Genomic DNA, 21,135 nt, shown 5'->3' on the forward strand with positions numbered 1-21,135 from the left:
CTGAGCCGAAGGCAGACGCTTAACGACTGAGCCACCCAGGCGCCCTAAAAATATCTATATTTTAAAAGAAAAAAATAAATTAGTCCTGGGCGCCTGGGTGGCTCAGTTGGTTAAGCGACTGCCTTCGGCTCAGGTCATGATCCTGGAGTCCCGGGATCGAGTTCCGCATCGGGCTCCCTGCTCGGCGGGGAGCCTGCTTCTCCCTCTGACCCTCCCCCCTCTCATGTGCTCTCTGTCTCTCTCATTCTCTCTGTCTCAAATAAATAAATAAAATCTTTAAAAAAATAAAAAAATAAAAAAAAAATAAATCAGTCCTAACAGCTATTTTTATAATAATATCTAACTTAAATTCAAGTTCTATATTCTTATTATTTCTTATAGGTAACATTAAATATTGGTTGAAAAATGGAAATTTGGGGGACATTAAAGTCCTCACCCACTTTTTTGATAATATTCAACTATTTTCACTTAAATGGTGGTGATACTTGCTTTTTTTTTTTTTATTATGTTCAGTTAGCCAGCATTTGGTACATCATAAGTTTTTGATGTAGTGTTCAGCAATTCGTTAGTTGCATTTAACAACCATCGCTCATCACAACATGCGCCCTTCTTAATACCCATCACCTGGTTACTCCATCCCCTCACCCTCTCCCTTCTGTAACCCTCAGTTTGTTTCCTGGAGTCCAGAGTCTCTCATGGTTTGTCTCTCTCTCTGATTTCTTCCCATTCAGTTTTCCTTCTCTTCCCCTGTGGTCCTCTGCTCTATTCCTTATGTTCCACGTCCTTATGTTCCACGTATGAGTGAAACCATACGATGATTGTCTTTCTCTGCTTGATTTATTTCACTTAGCATAATCCCCTCCAGTTCTATCCATGTTAATGCAAATGGGGGTATTCATTCTTTCTGATGGTTCAGTAATATTCCATTGTATATATGGACCACATCTTCTTTATCCATTCATCTGTTGAAGGGCATCTCAGCTCCTTCCACAGTTTGGCTATTTTAGACATTGCCACTATACTTGCTTTTATGGCATCAGTTCTTCTGTCTTCTTGGCCTGATATATTCTTCCTGTTTCTCTTCTCCCTGATGAACACACTGCTTACCTCACTTGTCACTTTTCTAGTAATCCTTTTCTGAACATTGCCATTTCTCCCTCTCTGACCCCCCAAAGGTGGCTTAAGCACGTATATATTTTGATTGTTTTACTTACCACAGTATAGTATATTATCATAACTTACGTGTCTTTCTTCACTAGATTCTGAACTCTTGGGGTGCAAAGACCATGTCTTACTCATTTTTATTTTCACTACCTGGCACATTGCTTGTTTTTTTGTTTTGTTTTGTTTTTGTTTTTTAAAGATTTATTTATTTATTAGAAAGAGAGAGAGAGATTTGAGGGAGGGGCAAAGGGAGAAGGAGAGAGAGAAACTCAAGCTGACTGCACTGAATGCAGAACCTGACAAGGGGCTCGATCTCATGACCCTCAGATCATGACCCAAGCTAAAATCAAGAGTCGGACCCATTCAGGCATCCCACATACATTGGTTGTTAATCAGCAAATGTTTTAGTGGATAACTTAGATATTTGATGTTCGTTTCAGATAAAATTTGGCACTTATGATTTCTAAAAGACATCATGTTATATTTGTTGGGAGATACAGAACTGAAAAAGGAAACTGTACTTACTTTAAGTGATTACGTAAATCTCATTGAGGTTAAGGCAAGTTCTATCCTATATCAAAGAATGTGAGGATTATAATAAAATGATCCTGTGTATGATGGGAATTTGGAAGATTTCCTCTTCCGTTTTCTTCCCCCATAGTACTTCATTTGTGCAATTATTTTATCCAGTTATGTGATCAGGAAAAGCTTTGCGTGAGACAGAGGTGGTGCATAAAATTATGAATATTAGATGGGTATTGACAAATGACAGTGTGGAGGTAGGAGAATCTTCCAGGCAGAAGGTTTAGTGAGAGTAAACTAGTGTTAAGAAAATATTATAAGAACCAGGAAGGGACATCTCTTAAGATAGGGTGTGTGTAATAGAAGTGGACTACTGTGATTGGAAAGAGCATTTGGAATCTTATTATGTAGGGTCTTGAATAGCAGGCCAAGAAATTTGGGCTTTATTGGTTTTCAGTGGGAGGAGGGGCATGAGGAATTTTTGAGAACCTACTCAAACATTTTTATACAAAGACTCGAACATGTGATTATTTGGTTTAGTCACAATTCTGTAGTAAATAAAGAGATCATACTGAAGACCTTGAAGTTACACCATTTATCTTCTTTCTTTTAGCATGCTGTTTGCATTCTACCTTAGTATGTTTCAAATCTGTCCACTTCTCTTCATCTACAGTGCTTCTGCTCTTAATTTAAGCCACTGTATTGGCCTTCTTAAAGTTTTCCTTCTAGTGACCTCCTTAATTTGTTTTCCATGCAGAAGCCAGAGACATCTTTCTAAAACATGAAGGATATCACTTTTTTTGTCTGCTTATAGGGGCTTTGCATTACACTTCGAATTGAATCCAGATGTCTTACTTTGGCATGTGAGTTTCTGCAAGTAGCATGGCCCACACTATGCCTTCGAACTCATCTCCTACCACTGTTAAGCTATGTTGATCTCCTTTTAGTCACTCAAACACACCAGTGCTTCAAGTGCTTTCTTGCCTTAGGTCCTTTGCCCATGTTTTTTTCTTAGTATGCCCTTGACTTCAATTCTTCAAAAGGCTGGCTCAGGTGTCATTTTGTCAGTAAGGACTTCCAGGACTGCTCTCTTTAAATAGCTTGTTTCCCCTTCTTTATTTCAGCAGGCTTTTTTATTCTTCTTTATAACACTTTACAGTGTATAATTAGTTTTTTGTTTACTTGCATATTGTCTACCAATCCCATTGGACTGTGAACTCCTTAATGTGAGAAATTCGTTTTATTTTATACTCTGTCAGCCTCTATGCTTAGGACTTTCAGAAAGCAAATATTTATATTTTTTAAAGATTTTATTTATTTATTTGTCAGAGAGAGAGAGAGAGAGAGCACAAGCAGGGGGAGGGGCAGGCAGAGGGAGAGGGAGAAGCAGGCTTCCTACTGAGCAGGGAGCCTGATGTGGGGCTCGATCCCAGGACCCTGGGATCATGACCTGAGCCGAAGGCAGAAGCTTAATTGACTGAGCCACCCAGCCATCCCTTTCAGCAAATATGTATTGGAAGGATGGAAGTGAATCTCACCTTAAACTTTTTAAAATATTTTTTATATCCTTAAAGACTGTAGGCATGAACTGGTTTCGTTTTGCTCTGTATCCTTAGCACCCGCTTTGGGAGTGACAAAAGTAGATAGTGGCAGCTGTGAACAGAGGACTTGAAGACAAAGCAGCATATAGTCTTCATATTTGTGTTTATGAGCAGTTCTAAAATAGCCACAGATGTGCAGATAATGATGTTACATAATTAAAAGATTAGATGTCATCATTTTAATTTTTAAAAATTATCTAGGGGCGCCTGGGTGGCTCAGTTGGTTAAGCGACTGCCTTCGGCTCAGGTCATGATCCTGGAGTCCCGGGATCGAGTCCCGCATCGGGTTCCCTGCTCGGCGGGGGGTCTGCTTCTCCCTCTGACCCTCTTCCCTCTCGTGCTGTCTCTCATTCTCTCTCTCAAATAAATAAATAAAATCTTTAAAAAAAAATTATCTAACATGCATCTTGAATAGCACAGTGGATTTATTTATTTATTTTAAAGATTTTATTTATTTGTGAGAGAGAGAGAGAAAGAGAACATGAGTGGGGGGTGAGGGGTGGTGGGGAGGGTCAGAGGGAGAGGCAGAAGCAGACTCCCTGTTGAGCAAGGAGCCCGACTTAGCACTCGATCCCAGGCTTGATCCCAGGATCCCTGGATCATGACCTGAGCCCAAGGCAGACGCTTAACTGATTGAGCCACCCAGGTCCCCAGCATAGTGGATTTAGAAACCAGCTGCCTGAGTTCCAGTTCTGTGGCTTACCAGCTGTGTGATCTCAAGCACAGTATTTAACTTGGGCCTGTTTGCTCATCTCTAATATGGATAATAATGGAATCTTCTTCATAAGGCTATATATATAAGGATTAAATTAGTTAATATTTGTATTTAGAATAGGGCCTGGCACTTAGTAAATATTGTTAGGAGTGTAATGAGTAAAGAATTATGTCTATAGGTGTACAAACTGAATTTATTATAGCGTATATACATATATATGTGTATCTCAAAATGATTGTGATTTTAGGGTAGACCATTCTATTAATAATTCCAGCATTTACTATTTTTACTCTTGATTTAATCTCTTTTTCTTTTTTTTTTTTAAGATTTTTTTTTTTTTTTTTTTATTCATGAGAGACAGAGCGAGAGAGAAAGGCAGAGGGAGAAGCAGGCTCCCAAGGAGCAGGGAGCCCGATGCAGGACTCGATCCCAGGACCCTGAGATCATGACCTGAGCCGAAGGCAGACGCCCAACCATCTGAGCCACCCAGGCGCCCTAATCTCTTTTTCTTTAACATGTTTACTCTAAAATGGTATAGACATCCGTTTAAGTAATTTTGGCCTGCTCCTACCCTTGGACAGCTTCTTTTGGGATTCTTTTTTTTTTTTTAATTAAAAATCAGGGATTTTTTTAAATTAAAGATCAGGGATTTACCAGGAATTGTACAGTAATGAATGACAAAGTTATTTATAGTACGCATCCCTTTTTCTTACCCTTTTAGTAAATCTACACTTCAGAGCAGTAGTTCTCTTTAATTTGGTTGGTTCTCAGTTCCGTCTGCACATCAGAATCACCTGGGGAGATTTAAAAAATTAACAGTGTCAAGGCCTCACCCTTGGTCCAATTAAATCATAATCTCTGGCATAGTCCCGGGCACTGGCATATTCACATGTTTTCCCTGTAATTGTATTATGCAGTTGAGTTTGAAAACTGCTGCTTTTTAAAGTGTTACTTTTTGGGTGCCTGGGTGGCTCAGATGGTTAAGCGTCTGCCTTTGGCTCAGGTCATGATCCCAGGGTCCTGGGATCGAGTTCCGCATCGGGCTCTCTGCTCCTTGGGAGCCTGCTTCTCCCTCTGCCTCTCTCTCTCTCTGTCTCTCATGAATAAATAAATAAAATCTTTAAAGTGTTACTTTTTGGCAAGTTTCCTGAAGCTGAACATCATCTGATTCTTGTTATGAAAACATAGATTTCTGGGCTTTAGCTCAAATGTATTAAATCTAAACTTAATGGGAGGAGTCTGATTATTTGTGCATTAATAATGATGTCAGGAGATTCTTTTATTTTTTGGTGTGTGTACAACATGGTAATTTGACAATTCTATACATTACTGAATGCTCATCATGGTGAGCATGGTTACCGTCTGTCACTCTACCATGTTATTACAGTATTATTGACTGGGTTTGCTATGCTGTACTTTTCATCTCTGTGACTTATTTTATAACTGAAGTTTGTACCTCTTCATCAGCCGGAGATTCTTATCCAGCAAGTTTAAGAACTAGACGTGGATGATGCCTGTTTGTAAGAGATCACACAATTTTTGTGCTTGAAATATGAGTATACCTTGAAGGCCTCCTTTGCTTTTACATATCAGGATTGTGCCTAATTATTGTAGTGAGAAGGAGAAGGTTTGGGACTTATAGAGCGAATCCACTGCATATTAAGAAGAGGAACAAAAAGAAAGATGTCAGAGTGCTGGCTAAGGACAAGGATAAAATAAATGCATTCTCTTTAACTGGTACTGATTCTTGTTTTAGCTAGACGGGAACATGTTTTACTTTAAAAATTAACTTTTGTTTTCTTTATTAAGGATAGAGTGTGTTCTAATAGCCACAGGTTGTTTCACAGCATAAGAAAATAGTGGGTGACCACTTTTCTGATAGAACTTTGTTTTATCCTGGGACGCCTGGGTGGCTCAGTCAGTTAAGCGTCTGCCTTCAGCTCAGGTCATGATCCCAGGGGCCTGGGACAGAGTCCCGTGTTGGGCTCCCTGCTCACTGGGGAGCCTGCTTTTCCCTCTGCCTGCCGCTGCCCCTGCTTGTGCTCTCTCTCTCTTGCTCTCTGACAAATAAATAAATAAAATCTTAAAAAAAAAAAAAAAACTTTTCTTTATCCTGTCCGACTATGAATTTTTATTGGAGAAAAATGCAAGTGTAGTGCATATAAATATAAATATGACACAGAGGCTATAGATTCTTGATATTTTCACATTTAACATGGAACAGTTTTGATTGAAATCAATTGTGCAGAATGTTATTAATTTTTAATTTTGCTGAGGCACATGCATTTGCATGTGTTATGAGACTGGTGTGTAGGAACATTCTTAGTGTGTAAACCTTGCCAAATGTCTTGCAACTTTTTAAAATATCATACAGCTCATTTTTGTTCTATATTCCCAGCACTCATGCAGTTTTCTTTTGAAATTAATACAAACTTTTTTTCTTTTTTTAATGGAACTTCCCCCTCCCCCAAGAGAAACTGACTACTGTTTCTAGTAGTATTAGAGAAAATAAAGAATTTGGGAAAGTGATAGTTCTAAGTTCCAGGGTAAATCTTTCCTTTAGTTTTAACTGGGTGGCATTTTTAAAGTTAATGAATGAGGGCCACCTAATATTTTTTTAAAAAATATTCTTTCTTCTCTTTTATTTAGAAATTATGTGCCAATTTGAGGACTTGGGAATGCTTTGTGCTCTATTCAATACCCAAATGTAAGAAGTTAATTGTGGTGGTTTGTAACTATGAAAAAGCAAGATTCACTATGAAATTAAAAAAAAAATACTGTGGAATAGGTCTGAGTGTGTGCCTTGAGTGTCTTGATTTTTTTTTTTTTTTTAATTGGACTCATGACCCTGAGATCAAGACCTGCGCTGAGTCGGAAGCTTAACCGACTGAGCCACCCAGGTGCCCTGAGCATCCTGATTTTTAAATTTTATTTTATTATTTTAAGCTCCTCAAGTGATTCTAACACTCAAGTCCAAACAAGAGCCTTTGGTTCGCTGTAGTTTTGTTTGTTTAAGAGAACAAAAAGCCCCAAAACTGTGATGTTTAATCACAGTTTTATGTGATCCATCATAATTTATGTGATTAAAATTCAGCTGAATCTTAGGTTCCCCCAAAGTATATGAAAATTAAGATTTGTACTTATCTTCGTGAAAAAGAAAACATTGTTTAGAAGGTAGGTAGGTGGTGGTAGTGATGTGGTGATGAGTGTGTGTGTGTTTTTACATATGTACTATACAAACTTTTTCTTTTTCTTTAAATTTTAAAGTTACATAGCAAACTTCTGGAGACAGAGCGCCAACTAGGTGAAGCTCACGGTAGGCTAAAGGAACAGAGACAACTTTCAAGTGAAAAGTTGATGGATAAAGAACAACAAGTGGCTGATCTACAGCTCAAACTTTCTCGTTTAGAAGAACAGGTAAGCTAATTTCAAGTGAGTTTATAGTAGCAAGTTTATTGATAGATTTGAGGCATCTTATGTAGTATTATGGTTCAATTTTTTCATTGTTAAGAGCTTTAATTAGACATTTTTACTTTAAATTGTGACATTTATTTCTCCCCAATAAAAACATCCTACTTATTATTAAATATATTAGGTCATTTTGTTGTGACTGTATTCTCTAAAGTTCTCAATTAAAATGTGTTAAGAAGACTACTCCTTTAGCTTAGGTAAGAAAGTTTCTGGGGGTGAACCTTTATTAGGCTGCTGAAGGGGAGGAGTCTTCCTGCCCAGGAAGGGCAACTTCCCAATAAAACAGTGAAGCATGAACACAGTTGGTGAGGATCTTTAAAAATGACATGTATTTGGTGCTTATAAGCTTGGAGCTTGCATTTAAGGATTTTCACTTTTGCAATTTAAGCATAAGATTGAATGCTATCCTAATTAAAGGTGTGGTTGCCAATAATGGTAACTATTTTTTGGTTAAAGTAAAAGTTATCATTAAATTATATCTTTTACTAGAATTGAACAAACACTGAGAGTTAAAATCTGTAGCTTCATCAACAGATTTTCTTCTAGATCCAGAATCTTAGACATGATAGATAACCCATTCTTTTCCAATAAGCAATAATTATGTTGTAGAAAAAAACAAAACAAATACTGATACTGTGGTTTAGATTATTGTTACAAAAAAATCTGTATGTAATCAATTCCTTGATCATATTAGTATACAAAAAAGCATTAATAAACTAAATGCCAACCTAGGGAAAAAATTGTGTTCTTAGGATTAGAGTCTATTCGTAGGGAATAGTTTTATAATCATGAGATTAAGATTCTGTAAGTAATGAGATACTGCTTTTTTTTTTGATAGTTCTTTTTTGATTAATATATAATGTATTATTTGTTTCAGGGGTGCAGATCTGTGACTCATCAGTCCTACACAATTCACAGCGCTCACCATAGCACATACCCTCCCCAATGTCCATCACCCAGCCACCCCATCCCTCCCACCCCCCTCTACTCCAGCAACCCTCAGTTTGTTTCCTGAGATTAAGAGTCTCTCACGGTTTCTCCCTCTCTGGTTTCATCCCGTTTCATTTTTCCCTCTCTTCCCCCATGATCCACTGCCTTGTTTCTCAAATTGCACATGTCAGTGAGATCATATGATAATTGTCTTTCTCTGACTTATTTTGTTTAGCATAATACCCTCTAGTTCCATCCACATTGTTGCAAATGGCAAGATTTCATTTTTTGATGGCTGCATAATAATCCATTGTATATATATATACCACATCTTCTTTATCCATTCATCCATCAGTGGACATCTAGGCTCTTTCCATAGTTTGGCTATTGTGGACATTGCTGCTATAAACATTGGGGGTGCATGTACCCCTTCAGATCACTACATTTGTATCTTGGGAAAAACCCAGTAGTGCAATTGCTGGGTTGTAGGGTAGCTTGATTTTCAACTTTTTGAGGAAACTTCATACTGTTTTCCAGAGTGTAATGCCAGATATTTATGAATGATAGCATTATGCCTTTAAATCATGAGCTGACAATCTACATTTTTTTTTTAAGTTGAAGGAAAAAGTAACAAATTCTACAGAATTGCAGCATCAGTTAGATAAAACAAAGCAACAACATCAAGAACAACAAGCTCTTCAGCAAAGCACTACAGCAAAACTTCGGGAAGCTCAGGTAAATATTAGTATTTGAATTATTAGCCTTTTAAACAGAAATTAACCAAATCATTATTCTTTTGTTGTGGTAAAACTAGATAATGAGAAGAACTTGATTATGGAGGGCTTTGATAATTTTCAGTATCTGGATGATCAGAAAATCTTTTTCTTTTAATTGCTATGTTGAAATTTTCTATTTTAAAATGATTATAACTAGATTTATTATACATAGACTTATTTATATAGAATATTTAAATTTTATTAAATTTCTTTACTAAATAAATTTACCTATTTAAATAAAATATATTTATTTGTTATGTATACAAAATAAATTTTTTATTACTTATTTTTAAAAGTACCCTGTTTGAAAAACTTAAAAAATGCAAATAAAATTTCCTGATTTAGTTAGCCCAATAAAAAACATTTTTTATTTTATACAGTAGAACTTAGTAATTTTTGGTCATGTGTTTCCCTGCTTTAGAACTATCATATGAACATTAGAATTGTAGGTATAGAAAATATAAGTGATTGGGTTAAATATATACAGATTCTATAGCCTAGCTTACAAAATTGAAAAAAGTAAAATTTTTGTTTTGTTACAGCGAGGGGAAGAGGGTGCCCAAGTATTTGAAATGAATTTGACTTTGACATTCATTTATTCCTTCAATCTTTCATTAATTCATTGAATATTATTGAGCACTATATGTCAGGCACTGTGGTAAGCACTGAAAATAAAGAGATGAGTAAGACACAGTGCCTGCCTTCTAGAAAATGGCAGTCTAATGATGTGCACACAGAAACAATGTTGGAATTTAAACGAGGCTGTAAGTAATATGTCTCTCTTACCCTTCTGAGTTTGGAGAGTAGGATGGGAGTCAGATGGATAGAGATAAAAATATTCTACTCATTTACTTGTTTTTTCATTTATCCAGTCAACAAATGTGTATTAATGTCTACTCTTAGCCAAGGAAGTGATTTTGTGGATATGGCAGCAAATGAAATAGACAAAGCTGTCTGCTCTCATGGAGTTTAGTGAGGGAGACAAAGAAAAGACAAGGTTAAATAGGCAAAATATGTAGTGTGTTAGATGGTGACAAGTGCTATGGAGATGAAAAAGGAACAGGGAATAGGAAGGATCTGGGGGCCTGGAGGTGGGACTGCCGTGTTAGATAGGATTGGCAGGGAAGGCCTCTCTGAGAAGATGAAAGACTCGAAGGAAATGGGAGTGTGAGGCATGTGGATATCAGAGAGAGCATCAATACATTAAAAGACCCTGAAGTGGGAGCATGTCTAAGAAATATCAGGAAGCCAGTGACTGCAGTGGTATAAGTGATAAGAAGGGTAAGAGGGGCACAGAGTCACAGAGATCACAGAGAATGAGAACATGTCAGGCCTCATAGATTATTTTAAGGATTTTACTGTGAGTGATGTGAGAAATCGTTGAAGGGTTCTGAGCAAAGGAGTAACATGATCTGACTTATAATTTCACAGGATTACTCTGGCTGCTGTATTGAGAGTAGACTGTAGGGACACATGAGTAAAGGCAAAGAAATTAGCTAAGAGACTACTACAGTGATCCAGATAAGAAATGATATGGCTTGGATCAGAGTGGAAACAGTGCAGGTAGTGAGAAATGGTTAGATTCTATGTATATTTTAAAGGTAAAGCTGACACATTTACTGATAGATTGATGTGGGATATAGAGAAGTCAAGGATGATACCAAGAAGTTTGTCCTGGGTAGTTAGAAGGATGGAGGTCAAACAAGATGAAGACTGAGAATCCTATTGGACTTGGCAACATGGAGGTCATTGATGACATTGATAAGAGCAACTTGGATAGAGAAGGAGGTATGAAAGCCTAAGGGAAGGGGTTCAAGAGAAAAATGGGAAGAGAGAGTTTGATAAAATGAATATAGATAACTCTAGGACTTCTACTGTAAAGAGTAGCAAAGAAATAGAGTAGTAAGACTGAGGTAAAGAATTTGGCGTAGGTCTGCAGCCAAATGTGCTTTTTTATAGTATAGCCCCAAATTAAATTTATTCATCCAGTCACAGACAAAGCTGGAAATGAGGCTCTCAACTTCTTATAGGCAGGTTGTCTCTTAGACTGAGGGGAGAGCAAGGGGTGAGTTAAATATGCCTTAGTTCCTTATTCTAAACTTGGAGTTAGTTAAATTCTCATTACCTGGGGAAGAATAAGAAAACGATGTCAAAGAGGCCAGGCAGTTTCTCCTTATGGAAACATGAAAAGTCCTAAAAACTAATTAAAGAGGTGTAATCAGTGTCATTCTAGGTGTATATATGTATATAAAATTACTATGGTAGCACAGAGGGCAGTTATCTAACTCAGAGTCTGGAAAAGAACAGTCTTTGGAAACTTCTTAAAAGTGACAAATTGAATTGCAAAGGATATGTAGATGTTTCGGGTTTGTGAAGATGATTATAGTAAGAAGTATACCCCAAGTAGAAATTAAAAGGACAAGGATACTGAAGCTGATATGAACTAAACTGTTAGGTTTTGCTGGAGCTTAAAGTGTAATTTAGAGATCAGTTAGAGAAGGGGCCAGAGCATTAGACATGAGTAAGTTTATAGAAGGTCTTGTGTGACATTTATCTTTGAAGATAGAAAGGTATTAAAGGTCTTGAGATAGAACTCCTGTGGCCAGATTTGGTTTTTAAATAGGTCATTGCTGTGGTTTTGTGAAAGGTGGATTTCGGAGAGAATATTCTGAAACAGGAGTTCAGTTAAAAGACTAATATATGCAGTAGTTTAGATGAAAATAATAATGCCTTAGTTCAAGCAATTGTTAAAAGATGTCATAGGGCAAATATGAGTAATACTTGGGCAGTAAAATAAGTAGGACTTAATAGTTGTAGGGAAGAGAAAGACAATGACTTTCAGATTGATAACACTGGGTACATGGTAAATGGAGGCGTCACCAACTGTGTGAGTGAACGTGAGACAAATCGCCATTTCATTGGGCAGTGTGATGAGTTCAGTTTTGGACATTGTTGAGGCACCTATAGGATATATTTATTTAAAGCTTAGAGGAGGGGACCATGCTATATATATTAGCTGTGAGAAACATCACTATATATGGGGTAAATGGAATTATTAGAATAGATGTGATCAGCCAGGGAGGCAGTGGAGTGGGGAGAACAGATAACTGATTACACAGGACTTCTGGGAAACATTAGCACTTAATGGCATAGATGAATGGAGGAAAAGCAGCCCACAAGAAAGAGAATGATCAAAGTAATTAAGGAGAACCTGCAGAGTGGAAGCCAAAAGATTGGGGAGAGTCAAAAGTTGGGAGTAATCAGCAACTACAAATGTGGATGTGTAGTAGGGATGCCAAGTATGATAAGTGAAAAATGCCCATTATATTAAACTATAATTATATAAGTATATATTCTCATATATTAAGAATAAGTTAGTGACCTTGTTAAACATAATTTCAATAAAGTGATAGAGATGGCTGAGTTTTGATGAGTAAATGAGAGGTGAGGAGTTGGAAAAGTAAATTTGAATTACTTTTGAAATTTAAATATGAATTTTATAAAGACTGGGCAAAGATGAGTGGGGCTTGGTCTGGGAAGTGTGTTTGAAAACAAAAGATACCCGAACACATTTATAGTCTAGGACAAAGGGACTGGTAGAGAGGGAATAATTGAGGATGTTGAAGGAGAGGTTACAGAAGTAATAAGGTATTGAAAAGCTATGAGGTAACAGATACAATGGGTGGTGGTAAACTTGAACTTATCCTTTCTTGAAGAATATTCTTTGAAGCTTGAGGAAAGGAAGTAAATATGGATCTATCTATCTATCTTTATAGATAAGAGGATGGAAAATCAAGGTGCATCATCCCAGAAGATTTGCCCCCCTCCTCCCTTTTTTTGGATAAAGTTGGAGATGGTAATAGTTGAATGAAAGGCAGGCAGATGTTAAGAATCTGGAGAGAATATTGAAGCTTTTAAGTAGTTGTTGAGGTGAATATTTGAAGGTAAGAACCACCTTAGTCAAGTGAAAGGGTTGACAAGATGCTTCTGAGTATATGATGGAGGTTGGACTTTAGAACTCTGTAGTGGCAGCAATCTATGAAGGTTTATGATTTTGCTCTCACAGTGCTTAGAAATGTAGGTGTGGAATCAGCAGATTGCAACATTGATCTAGGATTGGGCTTTTTTTTTTTTTTTTTTTGGATGGCTATATTGGGAATTTGAAGGTGAAAGGAATTGAAGAATGTTGAATCATTGAGAGAATAGTTAAGGTTAGCTCATATCCATGTATTAGGTTCAGGAAGAGAAATGAGGCATAAGCTATATATGCTAGAAGAAAATTGAGGTCAGTGTCTGTTTGGCATTGAAGAACAGAAATGAGGTCATGAAATTGGAAGATGGTCAGGAAGTTGTGGTCACAGAGTAGGACAGTTGAAATTTTTCATTTGGAACAATTTCAAGTGGTTACAAGATCCTACATGTGAGTGATTGAATAGAATGAGTAAGGGTCCAGGAATTAAGATGATATGTATGTTGAGGCTGTGCTCTTAATTCTTTGTGTATTTTGTGTTTCCCAGGAAATTGGCAGAAATTGGGATTGAGAGAAAAACTAAATCAGGTCTCAAGTCTTCAGTGAATGAGGTAGGGATTTACAGATGATAGCAACACAGAATAGAGGCTAGAATAAATGAGTAACATACTCCCCAAAGCAGCATGAAGCTTTTACATGATGGGGAGAGTTACGGGGTGAAAAACCAGAAAGGAGTCAACCTCCCTTGCTTGCCCAGCAGAATGGTCCTTATGTATCCGAGACTGTTGAGGGGTAATCAGCATCTATAAAGGGTGAACCAAATTTCACTTCTGACTTGGAAATAGAGTGACTGTTCTGGAAAAAAGCTTAGGCCTGGAGCTGTGGTTCCAGAAGATGAGTGGGATGTGGAGAGAGGGATCATTAGTGGCAGGAGCAGAGAATGAGAGCAGATAGGTTAGGTTGCCTTTCATTATTTTGTGATTGAAACTGAGATGAGAAACATGTTTGAAAGTGATCTCAAATAGTGCAGTATTGGTGCAAATTGTTGAGAGTACCAGGTGGTTCCTGACTAGATCTGAGCCAAGGTAGTGTGGGGTACTATAAGGTTTGCAGAAGGGCTTGTTAGGGTCTGGTTTTAGGGAGAGGTTCTCTCTGGCTGTCTTAGAATGACTGAGGCAGAGCCAAAGGCTGTGGGTTAGATAGCTCCAGAATATTAATGGGCATTGTTCTGGATGTGGGCTAATGACCCTGCTCTGTGTAACACTAGGCCCTTGGTAAAGTAAAAGAAGAGGGATCCCTTGATATATCAATAGAAGAGTCAGTCCTATTGGAGTATTGAAGTGAGCCTTCATGAGTGTGCATGTGTTAGAGTGCAATCCTTTATTTTTCTGTTCATTCAACAAATATCTTAGAGCATATGTATCTTGGATACATCAATGAGTAAAACAGACAAAAATCCTCACCTTTGAGGAGCATACATTCTAGTGAGGGGGTGGAGGGAAACAGGTAAACATGAAAAATAAGTAATTCACTTAGTGTGTTAAAAGATAAGTGCTATGGAAAGGGAAAAAAAAATTCAGGAGAAGGAGTATTGGGAGAGGCTGCAATTTTATTTTATTTTATATTTTAATTTTTTAAAAGATTTATTTATTTTAGAGACAGAGAGTGCACATGAGTGGGGGAGGGGCATAGGGTGAGGGAGAGAAGCAGACTCCCTGCTGAACGCAGATCCCAATGCAGGGCTCAGTCTCATGACCCTGAGATCATGGCCTGAGCCAAAATCAAGAGTCGGATGCTCAACTGACTGAGCCACTCAGGTGCCCTGAAAGGCTGCAATTTTAAATGTAATGGTCAGGGTAGGCCTGATTGAGTAGGTGACATTTGAACAAACATTTGAAGGAGAGGGGATGAGCCATGTGACTTTGTGGGAAAGGTATTCTAGACAGAAGAAACAGTGCAAAGGCCCTGCAGTGGGAGTGTGCCTGGTGTGATAAGGAGTAAGGAGAGTCCCACGAATCTGCAATGGATTAAACAACAAGAAGAGTAGTGGGCAGTGAGGCCCGAGTGTTAGAATAAGAATGTGGTTAATTGAAGGTTTTTTTTTTTTGAAATTCTAGTTTATTATCAATAATACAGATTTATATTATTAAATATATAGTTCTAATTAAGTTTACCATGTTAAAATGTAATGAGTAACTAAAAAATGTAAGACTGTTTGAGTTGCAAAATGTATTATCAATTATGTTTAAGGAATAACTTTTTAAGTTCTCTATCCTTAAGGTAGTAGTTTTCACTTCTTTACAGAATGACTTAGAACAAGTACTACGTCAAATTGGTGATAAGGACCAGAAGATCCAGAACCTTGAAGCCTTATTACAGAAGAGTAAAGAAAATATTTCCTTACTAGAAAAAGAAAGAGAAGATCTTTATGCAAAAATTCAGGCTGGTGAAGGAGAGACTGCTGTTCTTAACCAGTTACAAGAAAAAAACCATACCTTACAGGAGCAAGTAAGCATGTCAGATTTATTCTATTTTTAAAACTGACTTTTAGCTTTCTAAATCTTACTAAGTGCTTTATTTAAATGACTCTTCATTCTGGTTCTTTTTAGCACTTTTTAAATATTATGTTTTTTTGACAAATACCATCTCATTTACCTTAGAGATAGGTTGCTATTGTAGTAAAAGGAAGTTAGCATAATTTGACAAAGAAAATCTCAATTCGTGTCCCAGCACATAACTTATTACCTGTGTGACCACAAGCAAATAAATTTACCTTGTCAGCTCATTAGAAAAGTAGAGATGTTGTTAATAATGCATTCTTGCTTCATGGCATTTTGTGATATTTTGAAAAAAGAATGAATAACAACATAAATTTATAAACTGAAAGTACTAATCAAGTGTTAGTTGTTACTATGTATTGGTTAATATGTGGGCTTACTAGTAAATTATATTTTGGTCCTGATATGTCTTTGGAATATGGAGCTAATAATAATTTTGATAAGTTGCTTATATAGAATTTATAGTTGCTTTTTTGGAAGAATTGTCCAATAAGAGAGTTATAATTATCCAAATGAGAAAATAGTAAAACAAAGTATCAGTAGGTAATGCCATTTTTCTAATTCTTTTTAAAAGAATAAATAAAAATAAATCTATGTACTTGTGCTTCCTGCCATGTTGGAGTAACCTATTTAGTCCTTTCATCATAAATGATTAGAACAGTAGAAAAATAATGTGTAAAACCACTGTGTTCAGATATTGTACAATAATCAGTGCAGGGCTTTGACTCCTGAGAGAAGAGAAGCAAGGGAAGTGAACCTTTTGACCATTCCAGCTTTTGCCCCGGAGACATTTTCCAGACTGAGGTGCAGGTTGGCGGAATCCAAGGAAAGCACAGTGGTCTCACTGAACTAAGGAGTGAGATATTGAAGTTCAGAAAGGTTGAGGCACCTGACATTCGTAGGGCAGAGTATCAGAGAGGAGGGAACAATGGAGAGAAGCAGCCCCAGAAATCTGCATAAGGGATCCACTTGAGCCTTTAGCTGACTGCTAAACTTTGCATTCATATGGTGGGATTTCATGAGGCCAGGCAATGAACAATCATTAGGAAGCTACAAACTGAAAAATGATCAGGGCTGGGAGATGTTCAAATCCAGGAAGAGAATACAGATGTGGTTGAACACTTTGGGAACATTTAGTAGAAACCCCGGGAATGTTACACCTTAGGATAAAGCTAAACTAGCCCTAGGGTAAAAGCTAGTGTACACCTGACCTAACAAAGCATAAAACAAACCTCAAAAGGATCCAGCTCAACCACATGTATATTAACTGCCTGCTGGAACAAAATTAAACATTTTTGAAAGAAGACAACAAAATCAAAACTTGTAAACATAAATATAAAAAAATTACTAGACATTCAAAGAAGAAAACATGTATGGCTCTTAAAATATGCCTATTACTATAAAGGAAAAACTATAATAATGGAAATAGAAGTGGAAATGATAAAAAGAATTAAATAGAACTTCATATATATAATTAATTCCATATGTATATATATAAAATTAAAATTTCATTGGATGGGCTTAATAAATTAAAAATTAACCAAGTGGAAAGCAGTATAAACATTAAGACAAGGCAGTTGAAACTGTCCAAAATAAAACACAGAGAGAAAAAAAGTTGGGCTAAAAAAACCCCTCAAAAAACCAAAAACCAAAAAACTCTGCTTTAGTGACTGTGGGACAGTATCATGTAATCTAGCATACATGTAATTGACGTGACAGAGGGTGAGGAGGAGAAAAATATTTATTGAAATAATGGCTGAAAAAAATTTCAGCTTGGTTAAAAATATGAACCCATATATTCAAGAAACTCAGTGAACTCTAAGCAAGGTACACCAAAGAAACATCAGATGAATTGTAATTCATCTAAATTAAAAATGTTTGCTTTTCAAAAGATACCATTACAAAAATAAAAGCCAAGGCACAGACTGGGAGAAAATATTTGTAATACATATATCTGACAATTCAGAAATATTCAGAATATATAAGGAACTCTTATTATTTAGATCAGTGATTGTCTGGGGTTAGAGATGAGTGGAGGGTACTGACTGCTAAGGGGCATGAGTAAACCTTTTGGGGTAATTGAAATGTTCTCCATCTGATTGTGGCAGTGGTTAAATGAGTGTATGTATTTATCATCTCAAGTTGTGCAACTAAATTGGGTGAATTTTATTTCATGTAAATTATAGCTCAGTAGAGATGGTTTTAAAAATAATGGGAATCTGAATTTATTGTTGTTTTCTTATAGTTTTGAGAGAGAGCTTATTTTTGGAAAGATGTGAATAAATTTTCTTGAAAAAAATAGGGAGATAAGCTATCGTAGAGCACTTTAATATTCTCATGGGCCTTAAATTTGCTTGCTTGTTTGTTTTAGTTCTTATTATATCATTTGTGATCTTCATAATTAGAGTCTTGCTTGTACGATAGGTAACTCAACTAACAGAGAAGCTGAAGAATCAGTCAGAAAGCAATAAACAAGCCCAGGAGAATTTGCATGACCAAGTGCAAGAGCAGAAGGCACATCTTAGAGCTGCACAAGACCGTGTTCTTTCCTTAGAAACTAGTGTCAATGAATTGACTAGTCAATTAAATGAGAGCAAGGAGAAGGTCTCCCAGCTTGACATACAGGTAATATTGAATTATGCAATTTAATGTGAGTTTGTCTGAATAAAGCACCTATTTTAAGCCATCAAATGTTGTAAATTCTGTTTCTCTCTCCTTGTGTTTCTCTTTCTGTCTCCCTCTAGCCCCCACCACTCTCTCCCTCTCTCTGCCTTATTTATTAATGGAAAAACATTGGGAATAGGAATTATATAAAGGTTGTATCTAGACAGTTTGTTGAGCTTTCATGTTTGCCTTTTTTTTCCTTTATCTCTTCTGTCAAACTATACCTTCTGAAACCATCAGATTTTTTTTTGCTTTTCCTTTTTTTCCATGAAATCCTTATTGTTGTTTTTGAAGTTCAAAGTCATTTGATATTATACCATTAGATTTCTGTGTTAAATACTTTTTGACTTTGATTTTTAGATTTTACTTTAAAGGTTTGATTTAAAAAATACATTTATATATGTAGCATTATATATTTTTAATATACATTATTTCAGAGCCAATATAGAAGCCTTGTTCAGTGAATCGATGGGATGGGAATTAAAACATTTCTTTTTCCATTCTCATTGTTGGTTTCTCATCCTATACTATAGTAGAGAAAGTCATAGAAACATTTCTAAACCTTGATTTTCTTTATTTTAGGAAAATAATTCAATTGAAAATAAGAAATATAGACTAATATAACAGGGATACTTATTAATTTGGAGGAAGAGGATACACATTTCTTCCTATTTAAAATAAAATTTTTTTTTGTAATTTTGTATAAATTTTGTTAGATGAGTTATATGATAACCCAATATTTGGATGTCCAATTTGAGAGAGGGAGAAGTATTTTGGTGTCACATAGGGGCATATATATCATCATATATATCATGATAAACTTCATCATTTATCCAAATATTTATTAGGAGTCTTTTCTCCTACATGTTCCTGTTTGGGGGATCATCACATACTTAATTTTCAGTGTCTAAATCCTTGTGTTTTTTGCTGAAGGACTTAATTTTTAAAATAATTTAGTGGCAAAAGCAGTGTATGTTCAAGCAAGGGGAAATCAAGAACTAAATACGAATTAAATGACTGGTCAATTTTGTTACAGATTAAAGCCAAAACTGAATTACTGCTATCGGCAGAAGCAGCAAAAACTGCTCAGAGAGCAGATCTTCAGAATCATTTGGACACAGCCCAAAATGCATTACAAGATAAACAGCAGGTATGTGAATGTGATGCAGTTTCATTTGATAACCTAATGTTTTGGTAGATGAATTAATTGCAAACATGTATAAAAATGATACTCAGTTTTATTAATGTCGTGATCAACTTGCTTGTTCCCTTTGATTTCTCTCTGAGTTCAGAACCAGTTGAGTGGTGGATGCAAGAGTCAGACAGATGAAGATAAAAATGTCATTTTTGTTTTTGATAAAGCTCAACTGGTGTGCAGCTGTGGTTGGGCTTCTTAATATTTTATCACTCTTTAGTGTAGACCATGGTGTGGAGCCGAAATATCTACTCCTAATTGTTGAATGGTTGCTTCATTCCATCAAGTGCCAGTGATTGGGAATGAGAGACAGACTTTCACACCTGTTTTAAGTAGGTAATGTGGGCCATGACCTGGATATACTTACCACTTGGAAGCAGGAAAACACACACATTGCAGTAAGAGTTACTCTTTTATCTTGGGGGTAAGAATAAGTAGAGTTGTAGGGAATGCAGAAGTTACTTTTCTCAATACTTCTGATAGAATAAAAGCTTACTATTTTAGGGCCAAGGTAAAAATGCTGATAGATTTTTCTTCCTTTTACTAGACAGAAATTTTTAAAATTTACTTTTTATTTGAGAGGTTACACTGGTTGTTGGTCTATTTTTTTTTAGCGATATAGTAATATATCAAGTTAACAAAACTGTTTTCTATATTTACCCTTAACTTTAATCCCATTTTCCTCCTTAGATGGAATGTTAAATTTGGTATATATCCTTCTAGAGTTCTGTAAGCATTGAACAGATAGATATGTGTATATAAATACACACACAACACACACACATACTGGTATTTTTCTTTTATGCACATAGAATCACTGTGTATGTATGTTCTGCAACTTTTTACTCACATTTTTGCTAAATATATCTGTAAAGTACTTTCTGAGCACGAGATCAGTGCTAGAAACTGTAATGGAAAGAGTATTTATAAGAATAATCACATGAAAGTTTAAAATTTTTTTGCCAGATATATCACTAACAAAATTTGAAAGCACATAGCAAAAGAATAAAATATTTTCTGAAATGTGTCTGATGAAGGGTTAATATCCTTGGTATTTAAAACACTTAGGAATTAAGGGACCCTACAAAAAAAGTAAATGATAAAAAATATGTTAACAAATGTTCAGGTTCATTAAGAATCAATTGTAAATTCAGACAGTAACAGAATATGCCCTTATTGAGGTAAGATGTGTGTGTTTAACACTGGAAGGTTTGGAGATGGTGTAGAAGAATAAGCCACCTTCATACATTGCTGGTGGTTGTGTATGTTAGTTCAACCTTTTAATGGTGGTAGGGAAAGCTGTTTGGCAATATATTTCAAGAACTTTAGGATTTTTCATTCTTTAGCTCACTTTTAGTTCTTTTTTTTTTTTTTTCAAGATTTTATTTATTTGACAGAGAGAGAGACAGCGAGAGGGAACACAAGCAGGGGGAGCGGGAGAGGGAGAAGCAGGCTTCCCGCTGAGCAGGGAGCCCGATGCGGGGCTTGAACCCTGGGATCATGACCTGAGCTGAAGGCAGATGCTTAACCAACTGAGCCACCCAGGCGCCCTCACTTTTAGTTCTTTAT

At 36.2% G+C, this 21,135-nt stretch overlaps 1 protein-coding gene across 2 annotated transcripts in view; it reads left to right on the plus strand.

The window, feature by feature from the left end:
• EEA1 (early endosome antigen 1) overlaps positions 1–21,135 on the plus strand; it is a 127,748-nt gene that overhangs the window by 72,103 nt on the left and 34,510 nt on the right. For both annotated transcript variants that reach the window (XM_021687326.1, XM_044915358.1), the window contains exons 12-16: positions 7,270–7,419; positions 9,019–9,138; positions 15,454–15,657; positions 18,132–18,332; positions 19,408–19,521. In XM_021687326.1, coding sequence (XP_021543001.1) covers positions 7,270–7,419; positions 9,019–9,138; positions 15,454–15,657; positions 18,132–18,332; positions 19,408–19,521 — 789 coding nt within the window. The remainder of the gene's footprint in view (positions 1–7,269; positions 7,420–9,018; positions 9,139–15,453; positions 15,658–18,131; positions 18,333–19,407; positions 19,522–21,135) is intronic.

The sequence above is a fragment of the Neomonachus schauinslandi genome, chromosome 5 (genome assembly GCF_002201575.2).
Source record: "Neomonachus schauinslandi chromosome 5, ASM220157v2, whole genome shotgun sequence".
NCBI lineage: Eukaryota > Metazoa > Chordata > Mammalia > Carnivora > Phocidae > Neomonachus > Neomonachus schauinslandi.